The sequence below is a fragment of the Mustela lutreola genome, chromosome 11 (genome assembly GCF_030435805.1).
Source record: "Mustela lutreola isolate mMusLut2 chromosome 11, mMusLut2.pri, whole genome shotgun sequence".
NCBI lineage: Eukaryota > Metazoa > Chordata > Mammalia > Carnivora > Mustelidae > Mustela > Mustela lutreola.
The window spans coordinates 436,022-456,231 of NC_081300.1; the positions used below are offsets into that span (position 1 = coordinate 436,022).

General features: G+C 62.1%; 1 protein-coding gene across 4 annotated transcripts in view; it reads right to left on the bottom strand.

Annotated features, from left to right (window-relative positions):
* The window catches only part of CTDP1 (CTD phosphatase subunit 1), a 51,867-nt gene that overhangs the window by 23,853 nt on the left and 7,804 nt on the right, over positions 1-20,210 (bottom strand). For all 4 annotated transcript variants that reach the window (XM_059138725.1, XM_059138728.1, XM_059138726.1 and 1 more), the window contains exons 2-10: positions 16,446-16,529; positions 15,784-15,877; positions 14,072-14,200; positions 11,804-11,954; positions 9,431-9,521; positions 7,478-7,644; positions 5,668-6,633; positions 3,939-4,080; positions 3,166-3,369 (exon numbers count right to left, since the gene is read on the bottom strand). In XM_059138725.1, coding sequence (XP_058994708.1) covers positions 3,166-3,369; positions 3,939-4,080; positions 5,668-6,633; positions 7,478-7,644; positions 9,431-9,521; positions 11,804-11,954; positions 14,072-14,200; positions 15,784-15,877; positions 16,446-16,529 — 2,028 coding nt within the window. The remainder of the gene's footprint in view (positions 1-3,165; positions 3,370-3,938; positions 4,081-5,667; positions 6,634-7,477; positions 7,645-9,430; positions 9,522-11,803; positions 11,955-14,071; positions 14,201-15,783; positions 15,878-16,445; positions 16,530-20,210) is intronic.

Consider the following 20,210-nt stretch of genomic DNA (forward strand, 5'->3'; position numbering starts at 1 on the left):
CAGGCATGGGGTCCGCACTGCAGACGCACACCCTGTCCGGTCCGGCACACATTCCCGGATGCGGAGCGCACGCCCCACGCAAGAACACCCACAGAGAGAAGCCCGACACGGCATCCCCACGGCGGCGCAGCGCCTCCTCCACGAGGGAGCTCTGGATGCTTGTGACAGAAGCCCCCCTGCGCGCCCTGCCCCGTGCGACTGTCGTAAACTGTGACACGGCTTCGCGCTCAGCGATGGTGTCTGGGTCCATGTGGGTGAGGTGCACGGCTGGGCGTCCGCTCGGCTGGATGAAGAGACACGAAGGGAAGGCTGTCACAGCGGGAGACGTTCTCACCTCTGCGGTTGAGCCACGGGTCCCGGTGCCAGCGGAGTCCCCTGCGGACCCTCCCCCGTCCCACAGCCTGTGCTCCTCCTCAGTCTGACCTGGGACTGCCATCATCTGCCCAGGGTACCCTCGCTCCTCTTCACCGCGCCGCCACCCGGCCGAGCCCAGCGCTCGGGAGCCACACCCAGGCCGTGGCACTGCCACATGGAAGGACAAGAAATGGGGCGACCCCGGGGACGCTCCCCCCTCCACCGCATAAACACCTGTGAACAAAGGCCGTGAAGTGGGGGAGAAAGGCACTGCAGCCTCCCACGCCCCCAGAGACGGCAGCACAGGGTCCAGATGGCCACCTGCCTGTCCACGACTGACCTTCTTCTCGGCATCCCCCAGTGTCCCGCACAAGCGAACCAACGGCGTCAGCACCAGCTTCCTGCAAGCGTCCCGGCAGCGTGCCCACATGCATGAGGGCTTTGCACGCGGGCCCCTGGCATCAGGGTCGCAGAGCCTACCCCCAGGAAACCACTGAGGGAGCCGAGCGTGCCTGTGCTCACGAGACAACCAGCTCCTCCAGAGGGGAGACGCGTGAGCACCAGCTTCTGCCCAGCTCGGCACCTGGCCTCCATCCCCCTGCCCTGTGCTGACTGCGGCCTCGAGGGCTTTCTCAAGTTCTGGTGGCCGCGGGGAAGCAGCTGTCCTCACGCACCTGCCAGCGCCCAGCCCGCTGGGACCGTCTTCCCTCGGGTCTCCCTGCTCTGCCTTTCTCCCCCCAGCTCACACCGGGCCAGGAGAGCCGGACCCTGCCCACGGCCCCAGTATGCGCCCAGTGTCCACCCAGCACACACTGCCGCCTCATGGTGTCAGCCGCTGTCCGCGACCCGTGTGGTATCGGACGCCTCGTCTTTCTTACTCACACGATCCTGTGACCCATGAGCTCACTGAGCCCGCTGTACGTGCGGCAAATAAGGCAAGCTGCTCTCCTGCTGCTACCGTGTGTGAACACTCGCATTCAAGGTGCACGCCGGACCTGTCACCTGAACATGTGTGTCAGCTCAGGCTGCCGGACGCTTTGGAGGACCTTAACCGTATACCCTGAACATCAGTTATCGGTACCCGTGGTTAACGGCACAGGATACATACACTCTCACTGCACGTACAAAAGCTGCACTTTCACAACCCTGCAAGCGAGAGCCCTGACCATGATGGCTGATTCTGTTTCCTGTTACCCAGCTTGGGTCACAAGTTACAGGATCTGAGGATCTGTTTCTCCCTGGTGCGGTGCCGCCTGCAGACGTTAAGGCCCTATGCTGACCCGCCCTGGCTCCTTCCGGTTCTTCTCCGCGGCATCCAGCGTGCGCGGATTCTGAGGACTGTCCTCCGGTTAACTGTAGGTTGCGACTTCACAGTTCCGGAACAGGCTTTTGTTTTCCGCATCAGCTACAAGTCTCCGCTGACCTTCTCCACCGTCCACCTGTTTTGCCCGTCCGATTTCATCAAGCACAACACTGTTACTTGAAAAGATCTGTCCCCTTCTATGGGACTCTATCCCAAGTCCCAGCGTGCTGACCGCTTCAACCCCGAGCTTGGTCCCCAGAGCCCAGAGGTCTGGCTTCACTCCACACAGACCGAGCCGTGTGCCTCCCACCCACAGCTTCTCCGGCGATTCTTACTTGGCAGGACAAAAGACCGATAAAAGGCCCGCCACGCGCCACAGCCACGCTCCAGCAGCACATTTCCCAGAGGAGGGCTGGTCGAGGGGGCGCGGAACCATCCACATGCTCAGGCCCCGGCAGTCAGCACTGAGCCCAGCACCCGTGAGCAGATCGCCGCCTACTGCCCCACCCGGCTCTCCCCTGCTGGGAGCATCTACTCACACCTGCCTCTACCTGGTCCACATCTCAGGGACTGCCCCGGCCACAGAAAGCCCCGAGAGCTCCAGAGCCACGTGGTCCTCCCGCTGCCAGGCTGGCCTCCCACTGGGGCCAGAGCCCCTGACGGCCTCCGACAGGCACTGAGTCAGTGGCGCCTCCTGCATTAACGGAATCTGCATTAACCGTGGCCTTTCCCCCACCCCAGACCTGTGCCCACACAGCCTGGTCCAACACCTCGCTCCTGACAGCGAGCAGATTGGCCTGTCCCTCAAGGCCCCTGGGGCAGCGCCCTGCCCCCCACACGTTCCCTCCAAACGCAGGAAGCTCAAAACCAGGCTGAGCGCGGCATCTCAGGAAACATGTCAGCAGTAAAAGTGACCATTCGCAGCGTATGGGACGAGGCAGCGCACACAGAGCGTGTCCGGAGCATCTGCGCGGTGTCAGAGCTCCGAGGGGAGAAGGCAGAACTGGCCGAGCCAGGGCTCTCTCCCTCACGTCTCTGCTCACAAGCGGCTGCCACAACCGCCCCCTCAGTCTCATCTGGGCCAGAAAGTGCGATGGGCACCAGGGGACCCCAGAGCTGGCTCCCACTCTGGCCCTGCCACCCCTGCCCGCCACCTCCCACCTCCAGAAGGGATGGACCAGGGGCCACTGGCGCGGAGGGTCTCCTGCAGGGATGAGGGCCGACAACAGGGTGCACGTCAGGTCTGCAGCTGGAAGAGCTTCTCGGGCAAACCATAGAGCGAACGCGCGAGTGTGGGGTTAGACCCCGGCCTGAAACGTTCCAGGGTCGGGGACCAGGACGGAACAGAACCTGCACGAGGCCCTGTGCCTCCGTAGGGAAGCCCACCCCAGCTCAGGGTACGGCAGAGCCCCAAGTCCACGTTCCGCCAGCACCGGCGGGTCAGCGCTCAGCAAGCGTGGCAGGCCGGACACCTGGGCACCCCGCCGCGGCCGCGCAGACTCATGTACCTGAAGGAGGAGTGCTCCGCGTGCACTGCCAGGGAGCCAGGGGGCCCGGGGCCCGCAGCACCTTTCCGGATGAGCTTGCCCGTGTTGGCGTCATAGATGCGAACGTCCGGCCCAGCCTGGGCCCGGGGATGGACAGGCGTCGGGTGGAACAAGGCAGCCGGTGGTGCGCCCTGCCGGTCCGGAAAGGCCGCTGGGCCATCCTCCCTGTGGGGACAGAGCGAGGGCTGTGAACACGCGCCGGCACGGCCGCCGGCCTGGCCGCAGCTGCAGGCCTGTCCAGACGAGGACGAGCGGAGTGCGTGCCCCGTGCCTAGCCCGGAGCCTCACACAAACTGCAATCACCGCCCCTCTGATGCCAGGTTCAGGGCTTCACCCCTGACCACAACAGCCGAAGTCGGACAGAGAACAGGACGCGTGTTCTCAAGCCGTCTTCAATAGACAGACTGTCGCCCCACAAGCCCACAGAACCACTAGACCAATCAGGCTCCTACCCGCCCCTCGCTCTGGTCACTGTCACCCTGGCCACCGGTCCTCTGTGGGGCCTCCGTCATGCACGACGCTGCCCCCGGGCCAGGAAGGAAGCGCAGGCAAGTCGGTCCTCCCTGCCAGCATTGCTCGGCGGGCAGGGGACAACCGGGCTTTCGGGAGGTGGCGGTGTGGGAGTCTGAGCTCTACAGGGTCGGGCCCTGCTGGTCCCGGAGACGCAGCACGCTTCCGCTGGCAGCACCCTGCGCTCGGGGGAGAGTGGGCAGCAGGCGCGGGCTGGCGCTCACCTCTGCACTCGGCCGTAGTCCTCCCTGAGCGGGAAGAGCTGCTCCTCCACCCTGTCCCAGCGCTCCAAGCAGCTCCACAGCCAGTCGGGGTTGACCACGTGCAGCTGCCCGCACTCCTGGGCCTGGCGCACCTTCTCCGTGCCTGCGGGGAAACCAGCTCTGTCAGTCCAGCCTGGGCTGCAGGTGCCTGGTGGCCTCCAATCACTCGGACTCTGAACCCTGCCCGGCACCATCTCTGTGTCTGAAACCTGGGACTTCACTCCAACCACCGCTGCCCGCCCCCCAAAACAGGGACCCACTGTGGGGTCTCACAGGACCCACGGGCAGGGGAGGGATGTGACGGGCCGACGGACCCCAGCAGAGCAGCCAGCAGGCACCCGTCCGTTTCGGTGGGGAGTGTCCCACTGGTCCGAGGCCTGCCGCCGACTGCCAGAGATCTCTTCCCCCAGACCACGGGCGGGGCCTCGGCAGAGGCTGGGCCTCCCTGCTGTGAGCTCCAAGCCCCACCCAGCCCCTCTGCCAAGGTCACCTTGTTACCGTGCCCAGTGCCGCCTGCTGAAGGACAGCGGCCAGTGGCCAGGGTGAAAGCAGACCAAGCGGAGGATGGCGATGCGGTGTGGGTGCGTCCCTGCCACACACGCGTCTGTGTCCTTGGAAAGGCTCTTCAACAGTTGGTGAGGACACCTGTCCCACCCGCCGCAGGCGGACCGCCCTGTGCTGTGCCCAGGGTGCAGAGGCCAGGCCGGCTACCAGCACTGTCAGCCATCAAGCGTCCCCGAGCGAACAAGCTGGGACACTGAGATCGGGGAGGATGAGGGGCTGGGCACCCAGGCAAGGGGGAGCCACAGGCAGAGAATGAGCCCACGCCTCCTCCCCCGCGCCCCTGGGCTCACTGCCCATGTGCGATGCCTGAGGGAGGCAACAAGCCTGCCCCCACCTCCCGGTTAAGATCTTCCCACGTCTCGCACCAGGACGGGCCACCCAAGAGCCTGTAGCTCAGTCCTGGCGGGCGAGTGGGCCCCACGAGGAGGCTGTGACCTTGGAGGCCCGGCTGGGCAGGTGCAGGCGTGGGAGGAGCAGTGCCTGAGCAGCCGGGGGCGGTCTTGGTTCAGAAAACACTGCACCATCACGGGTGAGGATGGGTTATTTTAGCAGCCCCGCGTGTTTCTTCTTGATTTGCCCGTCGCCGAAGGGTTGTTTCCTGGACTGAAATCCCGGGAGTGTAAGGGGGACGTTGCTACAGTGACTTTCCCAACCTCATCCCTTAGAACGAAGTGGTTCCAGCCGGAACCTCTGTGCTGGCTCTTCTCAGGGCTTCGCTGCCCACTCCCCACCGAACCGTGTGTGCTGACGCCAAGGTACTTGGGCTCCATCATGAACTCCCCATCCCCCTCCTCGGCCCGACCCACATGTGCCCCCCCACAGCAGGCGGAGGAGCCCGACAGGCGGCGGCTGGGAAACACGGAGTGCCGCGCCCGTACCTGGAGTGCACACACCCGCCCCCCCCAGGCAGGGACACAAACAGCCCGTGCCACCAACACGCAGCCAGCAGCAGACACGTAAGAGGCAAGGATTCAGGACGAGGCTTCTGACAGCTCCACAGACACACGACCGTGCCCTTCTGGAGTGGCCAGTGCGGACAGACCCCCGCCCGGGAGCACCATGGGGGTCTTCCGTGTCCGCCCCGCCCCCGCAGGATGGCGGGAGGGGGCCGGCCTGGCGCACCTACCTGCCCTCGCCGCAATCAAGTGGGTGGCCCTGTTGGGGCTGCCGGGGTCCAGCGCCAGCTGCGTGAGGACCTTGGCTCCGAGGGCCGTGGCGTGGTAGTGCTCCCGCGTCTTCTCCACCGGGAAGTTGGTCGGGTGCAGCCCGCTGAATATGATGACGACGCCCGCCAGCACCCGGCTCTTGAGCTCCGGCACAATCTTCCGTATGTCGGGGGCCTCCGGGCTGTCCCCGAGGAGGTGCCGGTCGTACCTGGCGTAGTAGTCGGAGTGCACTCGGGCGAGGATGTCCTCCAGGTGGACCAGGTGGTCGTCCCCGTCCCCGTCGTCCTCGTCTTCCTCCTCCACGCTCTGGTCCAGGGACTCGCCCGCGGTGACCCCGGACTGCTCGCTGTTCTGTGACTCCGTCTCGGCCTCCTTCCGGTCGGCAGAGCCGCCGCCCAGCCCGCAGAGGCCATCCCGCTCACCCTCCTCCTGCACGTCGGGGTGCAGGCCCGGGGCTGGCTCTCCACATGGCCTCTCCCCTCCTGGGCCAGGCGGGCCGCCCCGCTGCACCACCTTGCCCGCACCGTGCGCTCCCTGAGGCCTCTCCAGGCTCCTCTTCTCCCCACTTTCACCATCAGACAATGACTGGGCGTCTGACTCGCTGTCACTGGAAAGGTCAAAGTCCAGGTCACCGCCTGCTGTGCCCTGAGCAGCCCGCTTTTCCAGCAATGTCCGATCAGGTTGTGGAGCACACACTGGGGGCCCCTTGCCATCAGTCAAGGGGCCACGGGCAATGGGTCGGCTGCCTCTCTCCTCCTCCTGCCCAGGCAGGGGCCAGTCCCCTCGAGCAGAAGCACTCCCGTTGAGTTCCCTCGTGGGCTTCCCAAGGCCATTACTCTGCTCAACCCCAGAGCCTGGCCGGCCCTCGGTCTCCCTGACAGACAGAGCTTGTTCTGGAACATCGGCCCCTCTTGGAGATGGATTTACTACAGGTGTGCACAAAAGAAAAGGTGACTGTTAGTCAGCATCCAGTGTGAAAGTAATGGCACCCCCCCCCCCCCAGCCCCTGTCCCCGTGTTGGCTCTGACCATGCTCTAGACCTGGGCTCAGCAAACTCCAGCTGTCAGGTTTCTGGCCACAGATGGTCACTCTGCCTTGGTTTTACAACAGTCAGAAATGGAGAGGACACGCTAGGCTTCCCCGCTGTGGATGGACGGCCCGCGGACAGCTTCCCAGCCCTGCTGTGGCTGCACGCCGCAGCGTATCTCCCCTCAGGCCCTACAGCACCCAGCCTGGGCCTCCAGCTCTTAAGTCATTACCGCAGTCCCCGCAAGCCTCCAAGAGCCTGAAGACCATCAGACATACTTCACACGGCCACTTCCAGTCCCCTCAGACAGACTCTGGCTTCACGCTTGCCAGACAGGTTGAGCCGGGGGGCTCCCTGCAGGCTCCGGGCCCGGGCCCAGTGCCCACCACCAGCAGCTGGAGCTGCTTCGCCCCACAGCTCGCTCTTTCCAAGGATCGCAACGGCCCAACTCCCGCCGTCCCGCCTTTTAAGAGAACCTGGGATGACAGGCGGATTCAGACACAACGAGCTATGCTAACTCTTCAGTCTTCGTCCAACTGGAAAAACGTTTAGGTTAATGCTATTCAAAAACAAAACAAAAAAAGAAAACCAAAAACCAAAGTGGAAAGCAAACATCCTGGTTTTCACTCTTCTAACTAAGCACCAGCCTGTAAGGACAGAAATAGGAGGAAACAAACAACGCAGCCGCAGCAGCGGCGGGAAGCCTGTGCCAACCGCTCCTCCGCCGCCCGGAAGGTCCTCACCTTTCCGTCTTGCCTGGGACTCCCGAGACCCAGAGGGGGCATTGATGTCCCCTATGCCCTGGAAGTAGACGTATTTCTTCACGGTGATCAGATTGGGGGCAAACTTCCAGACATCTTCTCGGTCATCAATAATGCAAACCATGGAGTCTCCACAGGGAAAGAGATTTCTAGAAGTAAAAACCAGAACTAGCACACTTCACGACAACAGTGACGAATCAATTAAAAGTCACGATGGTCTTCGACAGGTAGCGAGCAGATCGCAGATTTATCGGAAACGGATGGAAACTATGCTGAAGGTCTTTTGCTCAGCTCCAGACAAAGGAGCGTTAACACGATCGCGCTTTCTCCACGGCGCTGCCCCTGATGGGGCTGCAGCCAGAGCCTAGCGTCTGGGGACCATGTCCCGTCCAGGGAAGCGGACACACAAAACGCCCCATCCCAGTACGTTTACAGACGCAGGAGACGAGCCTGTGGGCGGCCTGCAGGCGTCCACTCTACGACGAGAGGCTTTCCTGGTGAAGGCAGGAGGGCAGCCCTCTGTAAGAAACAGTGGGTTCTTGCAGCACAGGACCCACGTGGTCTCTGCTCAAGTCCAGAGAAGCTACTAGAACGTACGGGGTCGGCAGGCATGCTAGCAAGGGTCAGCCATCTGACAGATGTAGGCACACACTGCTACCCTCACATGGTCTCATGAAACTCTCTATCCGTGATTCCGGGATTCAGACAGCTCGCAGCATTCAGAATTCAATGCGGACTTTGTCTCGGAGCTGGGAGCAAACCCCAAGGCCCGCCTGCCACTGCTCCATCCTGTACCTGCCAATGGCGGGGACTACCCGAGAAAACACATTCACGTGTCCAGGAGTAACAGTATCTCCCGAGCCTGCTCCCCTCAAGTAAAACAGAAAGCAGCTACAATAATTTACACAGCCCACGCTCTCTGGCACACTGAACTCCAGATGAGAGAGAGAAGAGCTGGCGCTGTACCTACACGCGCCACAGGCTGGCCACCCACGCCCGCTGGGGAGCACGCCGCTCCCCTCTGGCGCTGTCCCCGTGGGGAGCTTCCCTGACTCCATGACTGACAACACCCCTCACGTTCCTTTGTCTTCGTCCACGTGCTCGGATGCTAACTAGGTCAGTTTCTGAAGCAGAGACTTTCAGATTCTCCTCCTGGTTCCTGCGGCTCTGAATAGGTGCCTGCGCGTGTGGACACCCTAAATCTGAAACACGCAACGTGCGGGAGGATGGTCCACTCCGGCGGAAGGCCAGAGGCCAGTGTCAGTGCCCAAACATCGCCGGGACACACACGCACGGGAACGCGTTACAGCGGACACCGTGCTGGATGGGAGGGAGAGAGAGTGGGCATTCGGGGGGGGGGGGGTTACTACTGTTCTGGGTAGAAATGGGGAAATTCCTTGGACAGAGTGAACATGTGTAAGAGCCTCTGGACGGGGGAGGTGCGCCCACTGTGAAAGCACAGAGGGCAGGACTCACAGGGCACTTGGTGACTAAGGGAACGGAACCAGGAGCAGATAGGGCTGTGACTTTGGATCTGGGAACAAACTAAGAGGAGCAGCAGCAGCTCCTCGGGAAACACAACTGTGAGACACCAACACCCGCTCCTTTCCCGCTGTCCTGCACCTGCGGGAGCTCTCGGCCCCTCTGCTTGTCACCTCCCGTTCCCCGCTGCTCCAGCCCTGCTCTCACTCCCCTCCCCAGACCCTCAACCTGTGGGGCTCTGGCTACATGCCCTGGGAGCCCGCCAGGGAGCCCAGCACAGCCTGGACACTGGGGGAACTGGGGGAGGAAGGAGCCCAGCTAGAAGACAGCAGGGTTCTGGGTGCTGTGCGAAGCGGGAACAGGGCCGAGAAGCACAGAACTGCGGCCACACGCGCTGTCCGCTGGACACTGGGCAGGAAGCCGCCTCGCGAACACAACGAAGTAAGTACGTACCTGAGGTTCCCCGTTTTAGAAAATGGGTCAATACATTCGTCCCTCGATAATATTCGATGAGAAAAAAGCTTCTTCTCGGGGTCTAAAAAGCCTTTGAAAAGAAGACAAAACCAAGGTCAGACATGTGACAGGCTGATGTCCCTCTCTGTGCGCGGTGAAGCCCCTTCTGCTCACGACACTGGGACACTAAGCGTCCCATACTGGCACCAAACGCTCTAGTCTCTCTTGGTAGGACCATGATTCACTTACGGTTCCTCTTAACATCTTTAAGGGCTTCTGTTCACTAACCATTTGCTGAATTTAACATGACCTGGAATTTGGCTGAGCTCAGGACCTAAGGACTAAACAAAGCTTCACATCACTCCCCGGGGGCGTGGTGTCTGTGGGGACAATAAACGCATGAGTACATCATTTCTACCCACCATGCTGCACGTATACGAGGGGCTGGGCCCCAAAATTCCGGTTCTGCCACTGTGGGCAGCTTCCCTGTGCCTTGGGCTGTTTGCAAAGCAAGGCAGGGAACGAGGCGCCCGGCAGCCTGTCCTGCTCACCCCGACAAGCCGACCATATTCCCTGCACATCGGGAGACCCTGTCAGCGCCGTGACGGCAGACGCGGCAGCCCACGTACGCAGCCCGCTGCTGACGGCCAGCATGCTGAGCAGGCTGGCCTCCCGTCCACCTCCCAGCAGAACCCCGAGACCACACATCTGACTCACGCCTTGTCGGAGAGAAGGTGCCCCATGCTCTGGTGTCTGCACACGCGAGGCCGGCCACACAGCAGGGGAGGGCGGCCACCTCCGGCTGCTAACATCTGTGGGGTCCCCAAGCCAGCAGCACTTACCACAGAGACCGCTCGCGCCCACAGGAAATGTTACAAACACGCATTCTTACTAATTAAAGAACACACACATTCTGTGTGGACACGGATGCCACTCGGGGGCTGGTCTCTACGATCCAATCCACGAAAAGCACCCCACCTCTTACTCACTGTAACAAAAACGGATCTATCCTAATCATACTGAAAACATACACGAAAATGGTAACTTTCCCAACTGAAACCTGACAGGAGGAGGAAGCTACAGAAGCCGTGGGGGTTACACACCAGGAGGGCAGGACCTCCAGCCTCCTCCGTCCACGGTCAAACCCACCGATTCCAAACTCAACTCCGAGGCCTTTCCATGCCAGCGACCCTCTCTGAGGGCCGACCCCCCTCAGAGCCACGCCGGGCACACATCCCAGGGGCCCCAGCTTCCTCCCAAGTCCTCAGGTGGGCGCAACGCGGTCGCCAATGCTAAAAGGCAGCCACCTGGCAGTGATGGGTCCCCTGGCCTGTGGCGAGGGTACTTCCTGTGACGTGTCCACAGGTGTTGGGACGCGGGAGTTCGAAGCCGGACACAAGGAAGAGGCAGACAGGCAGACTGCCCCAGGGCCGCTGGGAACGTCCTCTCGGCCTCCAGGTCCCCGGCACCCCAGGCCCTTCTCCCTAAATCAGTATTATCTTCACTACCTCTCCGTGGGCCCCACTGCCGGAGATCTGGAGAGACACCACGGCTCCAGATCATCCTGCGGCCAGGAGGCAAAGCCCAAAGGGGGCACCCGAGGACCCAACCACTCCTTTGCCTTGGGGTGCTACGGGTCACTGGCATGGAGTGGGGACACCAGGCTGCCACTCAGCAAAGGCAAACCCGAGATGATAGGACTCCAGTGCGCGGCCGCCGTGCTCGTGGAGATGACAAAGGTGCTATGTGTTCAAGGAAGATTCAAAAGCCACTTCTCCATCAAAAAAGACCAAGACCCCAGTAAAAACACTTCCACGAAGAAGGACTTAATGTGGCCACTGTGGAATGACTACGGAGGTGCCGTGGCCAACATTCGTGGACAGTCAGAGTGGGCTGGAGCCCTGCTGTCCCCAGGCAGCACTGCCACCAGCACGCACCACTCCTGGCCCAAGAAGGGCTCCGCACACACGCTGCCTAGCACAGCTCCAGCGCCAAACCAGCGCGTCCATCGCGCACAAGAGACAGCCAGGATGCCTGTGCTCCGACTGTCCGGTATGGACAGACACCAGCAACCTGATTCCTGGGGATTTCCAAACCAATGAGCTAAACGACCTGACGTTGCTCACGTAAGAAGTTTCTACTCTTCCACCTACTCGCAGTCCTGAGCAACTTTCGGACCGGCCCACAGCATGCGTCCGACCAGAGTGCAAGCAGCCACACGTCTGGGGAAGCAACGGCCAGCTCTGAGAGCGAACTGAGCTTGCGAGAGCTGGGTTTCTTCTCTCCACCTGCAAGAAGCCCACCAAACCCACCAGGGACGATGTTCACGCAAAGCTCAAGGCCGCACAGGGGACCGCGGGCGGAGCCGCGCACCTGCGATGGTGTGGGCGTACAGCCGGCTCCCGAACGTGAAGACGTGTAGCTCATACAGCCGGGCAATCTTCTCCAGGAACTCCCTGCAGTGAGGGCGCACGCGGGTGTGCAGCATCGGCTCGCCCCGGCCCAGCTGGAAGTGGAAGATGCCCTGGAGGAACACACATGCTGGTGAGAAGCCAGAAGCTGCCGGACGACACCCCCAGGCCGCACCCCGCAGGGCGCCCACCCACGACAGACACCGAAGGTCACCACGGAGGGGACTGAGTGGCCTTGGTGGCTGAAGGACCCCTGAGGACAGCACCCTGTTGCCACGGCCTCAGCGACGTCGCCAGACCCTTCGGCTGTTTCATCTACGGTCTTCTCCTGGCAAAGGATAAAGCAAGCGTCCCAGGGTGAGGATGTGCACGTCCTGCTCAATCAGGAGCCTCGGCAGAGCTGAGCCACAGCAGGTCACCCGGAGCAGGTCTCCAGTGACCCGCCGACAGCGTCCTCCCGAGGCCGTGATGGAGGCAAACGACAAAACTCAGTCCCGCTCCTCGGCTGTCGTAAGTGCTAGTTTATGAACCCACAAACACAGCGCAAAAGATGACACGGTATCCTAAGCCCCCTTCAGCAGACGCACAGAATCAGTGATACCAACCTGCTTACGTATGATGAATATACCAGTTAAGTTCACTTTCCTAAAGAAGCTAAACTTTGATCCTTTTCATTCTGCTTATCATTAACTTTCTCAGTAAAAATATGCTGAACTGAAAACAAAAGCAAGCGACCCAGATGCTAAGTGGCTTTCCACTAGCTGTGAACTAGTCAACCTGCCCAGGACGCGGCTGTTCTCTGAAAACATGCACACGTGGGATCAGAGCCACGGTCCCCTACGGCACAGGTGCAGCAGAAACGTCCTTGAAAACACAAGCTGGGATCTCCAAAGCTCAGAACAGAACTGAACACGCCTTTCTAGCTGCCGCGGGCCAGGGTGGCACCGGAGGGCCGGGCAGGGGCAGAGGCAAGGTCGGAATCCCCCAGGGCCAGCTGCAGCCTCGGCCTGTCTGCGCGGGCGGGAGGGCGCCTTCAGCGTGTAGATCACACAAGCTGAGCAACAGGCATGCCACGGCGAGTCCCAACTTCTGTGGAGTGAATGAGAAGCGCCAACTTCAAAGGTGCAGGAAACCCGCGGCTGGCGGGCCAGCACACACACCGGCACGTCCGCGCGGCAACCCTCTCTCTCTGCGCAAGGTCCTCCAACTTGCTGCCACACTCGCAAAGCAGAGTTCTCAGGAATGACAAAGTCCAAAGGACTTCCGAACCCCTCCTGTCACACGCTCGTATCACAGACTCGGACCGCACCGTAGGCCGCCGAACGGCACAGGCTGCCTCGGGAGAGGGGACCGGGCCTGAGCGGAGAGCGTCCCTGCTCACTGCCACGGGCAGCAGCGTGGCGGCAGGACCCTGCCGCATGCGGGACCATGGGGATGGCCCAGGGACGCCAGCATCACCGCACGTGCTCACAAAGCCAAACTGCTTTCCGGCCACGTTTGCAACGACTCCCGGGTGACACACAGCGGTCACCGAGCGCTGTGACCCAACCTCCCCCATCCCTCCACTCCCCCTGCTGGCCTGGCCTCGCCACTCCCGTCAGAGGCCTTCCGGCGGGGCTCGGCCACAGGTGCCGACCTGCTGACGGCCTAATGTCTGACCCAGAGTCTGTGTATCGACTGCCCGACAGCAAAGGATTCTGAAAACGATGGTTTCCATGTGGGTGAGGCCTCCTTTGTCAAGGAGGGCATAAGCTGGTCCCAGGCCGCGGAGAGCCACCTGAACAGATGCTATTGAGCGCCTTCCAAAAGGCCAGAAGAACGTCAACTTCTCAGCGTCTGGACCGAGCAGAAGAGGCGGAATGTGGAGGTTTTAAGGACGGTCCCCGACCCTTTAGTTCTCTGAGAATCCGCTTCCGCGGGGCCCTGCAGGCCTTCCCTCCAGGCTCCTGAGTGCAGACCCGGTATCTCAGCTGTCCTTGGAGGCCCAACACCACCTCTTTGCCCCCACCAAGACTGTCCCTCCTTTGTTGTCCACCTAACCCGGGGGCCTCAGGTCTTCCAGGTTCCAAATCCTCAACCCTCCCAACGACCCAGCCACGCGCGGATCTGGCGATGGCTGGGCCGAGTGACCAGGAAGACGGGGAGTGGGCGCCGGCGCTGCCGGGGGGACCCGCTCGGGGACGCGAGCCCGGCAGCACAGGCCTTGGCTCCAGCCCCAGGAGGCACTCACTTTGTTGGACATCTGCTGGCAGTGCTGTTCTGTCGTGTGGATCAGCGTCTGGTCCAGGTCCACCATGAGCACCAGCTTCCTGTTGCGGTGCAGCCGCTCCTGGTCCTCCCTCGCCAGCTTCGCAGCTTGCTGCAGGCGGAATGAAAAGGAAGATCATGAAGTGTGGACGTCTGGGTCCAGAACCAAATCCGATTCTGTCAGGAAAAACAGAAGGAAGCAGGGCAGTGGCTGTGCCACTCCCCGCCCCATAGCGCCGGCAGCCCCACTGCGCGCTAACACAGCCCCCGGGGCACACGGCCTGCCCCCCCCCCCCACCTCGAGCCACCTCTGTGACACGAGAATTTCTGAACATAATCCCTTAACTCAGTGTTAACCAACGAGAAAGCAGCGGACCGCAGCAGCTGGTCAGTGAGGACTGGCTGAGCGCCACGCGCTGCGGGACGAGGCCGGTGGCGAGGCAGGAGAGCGGCCAACTGTGGGGCACCAGGCGGGCGGGGGGCTGCGGCGGCGCTGCCTCAGCCTCCTGCTGCGCTGCGGACACCGCTTCGCCTCGGGAGAGACCTGCAGATGGCGTGGCCCATGGTGGCCTATGGGGCCAGCGCGGGACTCGCGCTGGGGAGGGGCCCCGGCCGCAAGCCGTGTTTCGGGGTGCACATCGCTTCTGCCTTCTCAGTTCGGTCTCCGTTGCCACAGACGAGCTCCTGGTCCCGCTTCCGTCAGCCAGGGCAAGGCCGCGTCTGCAGCTGAGAGGGGCCGCGGACACGGCCAGCCAGAGTTCCGCCCTGGCAGCAGCAGCGGGGACCCTTTCTCCTCTCATGCCCCAGCTTCTCAGGTCTGTCTGTGTCCGGCTCACTCACTCACTCACATGCTTTTCCGTATGTACATTTGTTTAAAGCTCAGTAATTCATGGAGGTCAAAATTCTGTCTTGCCCACACAAAAATAAAGCTGGTACGTACCATTCCAAAGCCCAGACCCGACAATTGCAACACTGAGAAACGTGTCACCGGCTCTGAAACGGTCTCACAGGAAGGGCCCGGCGTCCCCAGCACTTGTGGGAGGGTCGTCCTGCCGGCCCCCACCCCTGCACCGCAGCCCTGGCCCGTGACAGCGCGGTCAGAACGCCTCGACCAGCACTGCCCGTGAGGCCCTCAAAACGCGTGCGAAGCAACGACACTCACAAGCACACCACCTGCAGGCTCCAGGATGCTGCCCCGTATGCTTGCCCCTGAGGACCGCGCGGCATGTGTGTGTGTGAGTCCCCGCCGTCCACTCCCCCAGCCCTGCCAGGGGGACCTGACACTTCTCCCGTCACAGGCGGCCATCTGCTCCTGCCTGTGCCCAGCCCAGCTGCTCTGCACACGGCAGGGCACACACCTTCCCCTCAGCCCCTCTCAGCCTCCGGCTCTGGCCATGGGACCGCGGGAGCCATAGCACCCCAGGGAGCTCGGACTCGGGCTGGCGGGGCTGGGCCTCCCTAGGAGGCAGATCCCTTTGGGAAAGAAATGAGCGCAGCCTTCCTTCCGTACGGCAGGCAGACGTCAGGTGACCCCAGTTGCCCGTCTCCCCAGCGGCTATCCCGGAAACCATCCTGACGAAAGGCCTGGTGCCTCCCCGCGCCGCTCTCCACACGGGGCGAGAGGTCCCCCCCGAGGCGCCCCACTGTGCTTAGGAAACGTTCTCGGGCTTCACCTCTGCCAGAGGCAGGCCTTACCTCGGAGCTCACCATGAGCTCGGGGACGCTGTGCACCATCGACACCGTGGCCGTGGACAGAGGCACCTGCTGCCCCCCGTTCTTGCTCCGCAGCCTGCAGACACGGGAAGGCACACCGCGTCAGACCCCCGGAACCCACCCACTCGCCGCACAACGCACACGGGGCGCCGGGCCGAAGAGGCCCACCCCCACTCCGGAGCCAGGGCTGGCCGGGGCAGGGTCTCCTCCCGCTGCCAGCTGCCCAAGTGCGGCCTGCGGGCTGAGAGCAGGCGGGAGAGTTCTCCCCGAGGTCACCGGAAATGAGCAGTGATGGCCGCACGGAAACGTGACAAGGGACTGGCCATGCCACTCTGCATAGCAAACGCGGGCGAGGGAGCCCGGCAGTGGGGCGGGGGAGCCCAGGGGGCTGTGAGGTGCAGGCCCACCGCGGACGTGCAGCGGACCTGGCTGCATGGGGCCTGGCTGCACGGGGAAAGCACACCCGCCGCGCCCGGGCTTCCGGAACTAAAACCAGAAAGGACGCCTCCCAGGGAGTCGGACCTGACTCGCCCGGTAAGGAGGCGCCTGTCATCTGCCGCCAGGGGGGCCGCCCCTTCAAAGCTGTGGGTCACCGTGTTTCAGGCCCAGAGGCCCCGCCACCACCGCGAGCGGCCGGTACTTACTGGGTCAGGTCTTGGCCACACTCGGCACACAAGCCTTTCATGACAACCGGGTGGCTACATCCTTCCAGCTGCAGCAGGACCGACCTGGAGACAGAGAGAACGGTCCCCGGTGAGGAAGGGAGCCCGCGCGCCCGCAGAGCCCGGGGTCTGGGACCAGCTCTCCCAGGGACCTCCACCTAGCTCCTGGCAGGTGGCGCCCCCCACGCTGCGGCTCCGCCTCCCCGGCTGTGACGCAGAGGGGGCTTCGCACGCAAACAACACAGCCGCGGAGGCCAAGCTGGAAGAACCGGGGGCACTGCCAGGAGACGGGACCGGGAGAACGCTCGACTTCGGATGCGTGCGGGAGCGGTGTCTCGTGCTTCTGGTAACGGCGCGCAGGCGCGCGCGTTCCTACAACAAGCAGCACGCCCTAGGCGACCGACAAGAATGGACGTCTCCCGTGTATCGTGCCCAGTCTACAGAGAAGCTACGAGTCACTGGGATTTTTCTGGAACAACTATTGTGCTACTGGCTTTTACCAATACAAAAATGGCCATTTCCTTCATACGCGAGCGGCACAGACCGCCAGGCTGTGTGGTCAGAGCACCAGCGTCAAGCCGGAGCTCTGGGGGCTGGCAACGGTGCCACGGGAGCCTGCTGCTCCCACGGAGCCTCCTCGCCAGACCTGGGGCACCCAGGCACCTGGCAGGCCAGCGTCTACGAAGGGGGGCCTTTCTGGGTGCTTCCCCGCCAAGGCCACAAACCAGACACTGTGAGGTCTGAGCCCACCAGCAAGTGCCATGCACTTCTCCTGCCTCCCCCACACTGCCCCAGAGCTTCTGGACCACAAAGGCCTTCCATGGGCTCACAGAGGGGCCAAGGCCGGCAGCCCCGTCTTCTACGACCACGCACTAAGTGCCCGATGACTGGGCCCAGGGCTTGCCACCCTGTGTGTCTGCAGCCCAGCAGCATGCTTGCCCCCAAACCACAGCGCCACTCAGGTAGCAGGTGCTGGCGTCCTTCAGGGAGGTGCTCACCCAACACGCACGCCACCGCCCAGACTCTGCCTGTCTCCCCGGTGTTCAAGGAAGCCGCCCCTGCAGCAGACGGCACCCCTACCCAGAAACCTTCCCATCTGCATGGCGCCGCTCAAAGATGTCTTCTTGTTCCAGGCTCCTGCCGGCCTAACGCTGGGGATCTACGTTCCAGGAGAAACCCCGACGTGGCCCCCGTGCCCGCCGACTGCCGCCCACCTCCACTGGGCAGCCTGCACTTCTCCTGCCTTGTGACAGCAGCTTCTGGGCCGCGGGTGTCAGAGCTGGCCGTCGAGCCTGGCTTGGGACCACGGTCCAGCTGACTTTCTCCGCCGGCCTGGCTCTGCAGCACTTGGCCCCACCAAGCCCAGCCCCCGCTCAGAAGCACGACAGCCTCTTCGCTCCTTTCTGACCCCACACGACCCACTCTGAGCGGCTGCCGGGGTCCAGGCCTCTCATATCACGGCCCTTGTGGCGGGCACTGCCAAATCAGCCCTCCCTCAGACACGAGACACACCCTCCCAGAGAGCAGCCCACTTTGCAAACAGCCTGCAACTGCGACTCCGTCCTGCCGGCGCCCCTGCCCGTCCTGGTCGCCTGCACGCAGGAGGGTAGCAGCAGGCCCAGGAAGGTGACCGTCTGGGAAGACAGCAGAGCCGGCAAGGGGACTGACTGCACTTGCCCAAAAGTCAAAGGTGTCTACCATCTGTCTGTTGGCTAGCGGGTTTCTGAAGGTTTGTCAGGCCTTCTGGAACCTGGCAAAAATCTGCGGTTTGCCCCCTGGAATGCTGGGGGTAGGTTTGTTCATTTGTTTGTTTTAAAGATTTTATTTATTTGACAGAGATCACAGGTAGGCAGAGAGAGAGAGGAAGAAGCAGGCTCCCCGCTGAGCAGAGAGCCCGATGTGGGACTCGATCCCAGGACCCTGAGATCATGACCTGAGCCAAAGTCCGAGGCTTAACCCACTGAACCACCCAGGCGCCCCTGGGGGTAGGTTTTATAAGAAAGAGAGTAAACTGGGCCATTCACCATTCTTTAGGGTTTACAAATGCGGATGTCACCTGCACTCCAATGACAGGCTCTGTGGACCCACTACTGTGTAAGAGCGTGTAAGGCTGCGCAGGCCACGGAGACGGAAGGTTCACGGCCCGGCGGCCAGGCCCGCAGACGCTGCCTCTCCTCTGTGCCCGCAGCACATGCATGCAAAACGTACAAGACGGTCTGCGTTTACTCACTTCACTCATTTCTGCTCTAAAACATGGCCTGCGGAGAACTCTCTTCAGGAATATCAGAAACTGGCTAAAAGGATTTTGCCCATCTTTCCTAAAATGTTAACCTGAAGACACACTCGGTGCCTCAAGGTCAAGCGGCAAACAGGTCGACACACTCCATGCGGTGCGTTTCTGCCCTGTAGTCAGCTTTCTCATTTTCCCTAAAGGTGCTTCTTGAAGGTTTGGTTTTGTATTTTGATCAAGTTCAACTTATCAGATGTTCTGTGTCCTTCAGAAATCTTTCTTACCCACGTCACCAAGATTCAAGGGGGACCCCACTAATTCTAGAGCATTAACTGTCCTTCGGCAGAACACTTCTAGGACGACCCCCCCCAAGACAGGATGCAGGCAGGGTGGCGGGAGAGGCAAGGCCAAGCCACACCGGTGAGGGGCACCAGGCTTCACATCCCCCAGCGAAGAGCGTGCTAAAAGTGGCAGCTTGGGGACCAGCAGCTCTGGAGCCCACAGGTGGTGCTGGGAACGGAGCCCGGGGTGGGCGGAGCAGACGGGCTTGCAGTGTACCCGCAGGACAGAGATGCCAGCAGAAGTGTGAACCGCGAGACACAGGAGTGTGTGGACCCTTCCTGGCGTCCCCGAACGCACCTGCCAGGGACCGAGTGCAGAAGGGACCGTTAAGTCCGCATGGAGCACAGAGCAAGGCGAGCGCAGGCCCCACCAGCCGCCGGCCGGCTGAAAGCACGGCTGGCGCATGGGTCTGATGAGCTGTGTATCCCGGCCCAAGGTGCTACTATCTCACAGCATACAGACAGCAGGCCTTTGGGGACCCCCAACAATTAAGGCACAGGCAGAAAAAAAGAATGTCAATTTTAAAACACCCAACCAGAGCACTGCCCACAAAGGCTGAGAAGCATATGCCAAGGAGCAAGCGCCTTGAGAAAGGGTGTCAGAGGTAAGCGCCCCCGGGACGGACCAGACACGGTGAAAATCCCACCCAGACCAAGATATCCGCACTGTGACGGGAGGGCTGCCAAGGCACACGCTTGTCTAAACTCACCGAACTCTGCCATTACAGTGTACGCCCTACGCTGGTCGACCAACCACTGAGGGCCCGATGTGCCGGACTCAGTGAGGAAGGGGTGCCAGTGACCTTTCCGAAGGGCCATGTGGTGGAGCCCCATAGCGAGGCCCAGAGGAGCACGGGGATGGGGACGACCCCTGGATCCCGGGGACGCAGCTCAGTCCTGCTCGCCCAGCGCCATCCAGTCCCTGGGGGCTTCTGGGGTCACCCATGCAGGCCCCTGGGACCTCACCGTGCCACTCCATGGCCACTGGGACCCACGTGGTTGGCCTGGGACATGCTCCCAATGCTGCTGGAGTCCCCCCAACGTAATAGGGTCCCTCTGCTCAGACCAGCCTGCTATTCACTATCCACCTCGACCTCATCCTTTTGTCTGAACCCAAGCTCAGAGCCGCACTTCCTCCCAGAAGCCCTCTCAGCTCCAACTGCTCTGGGTGACACG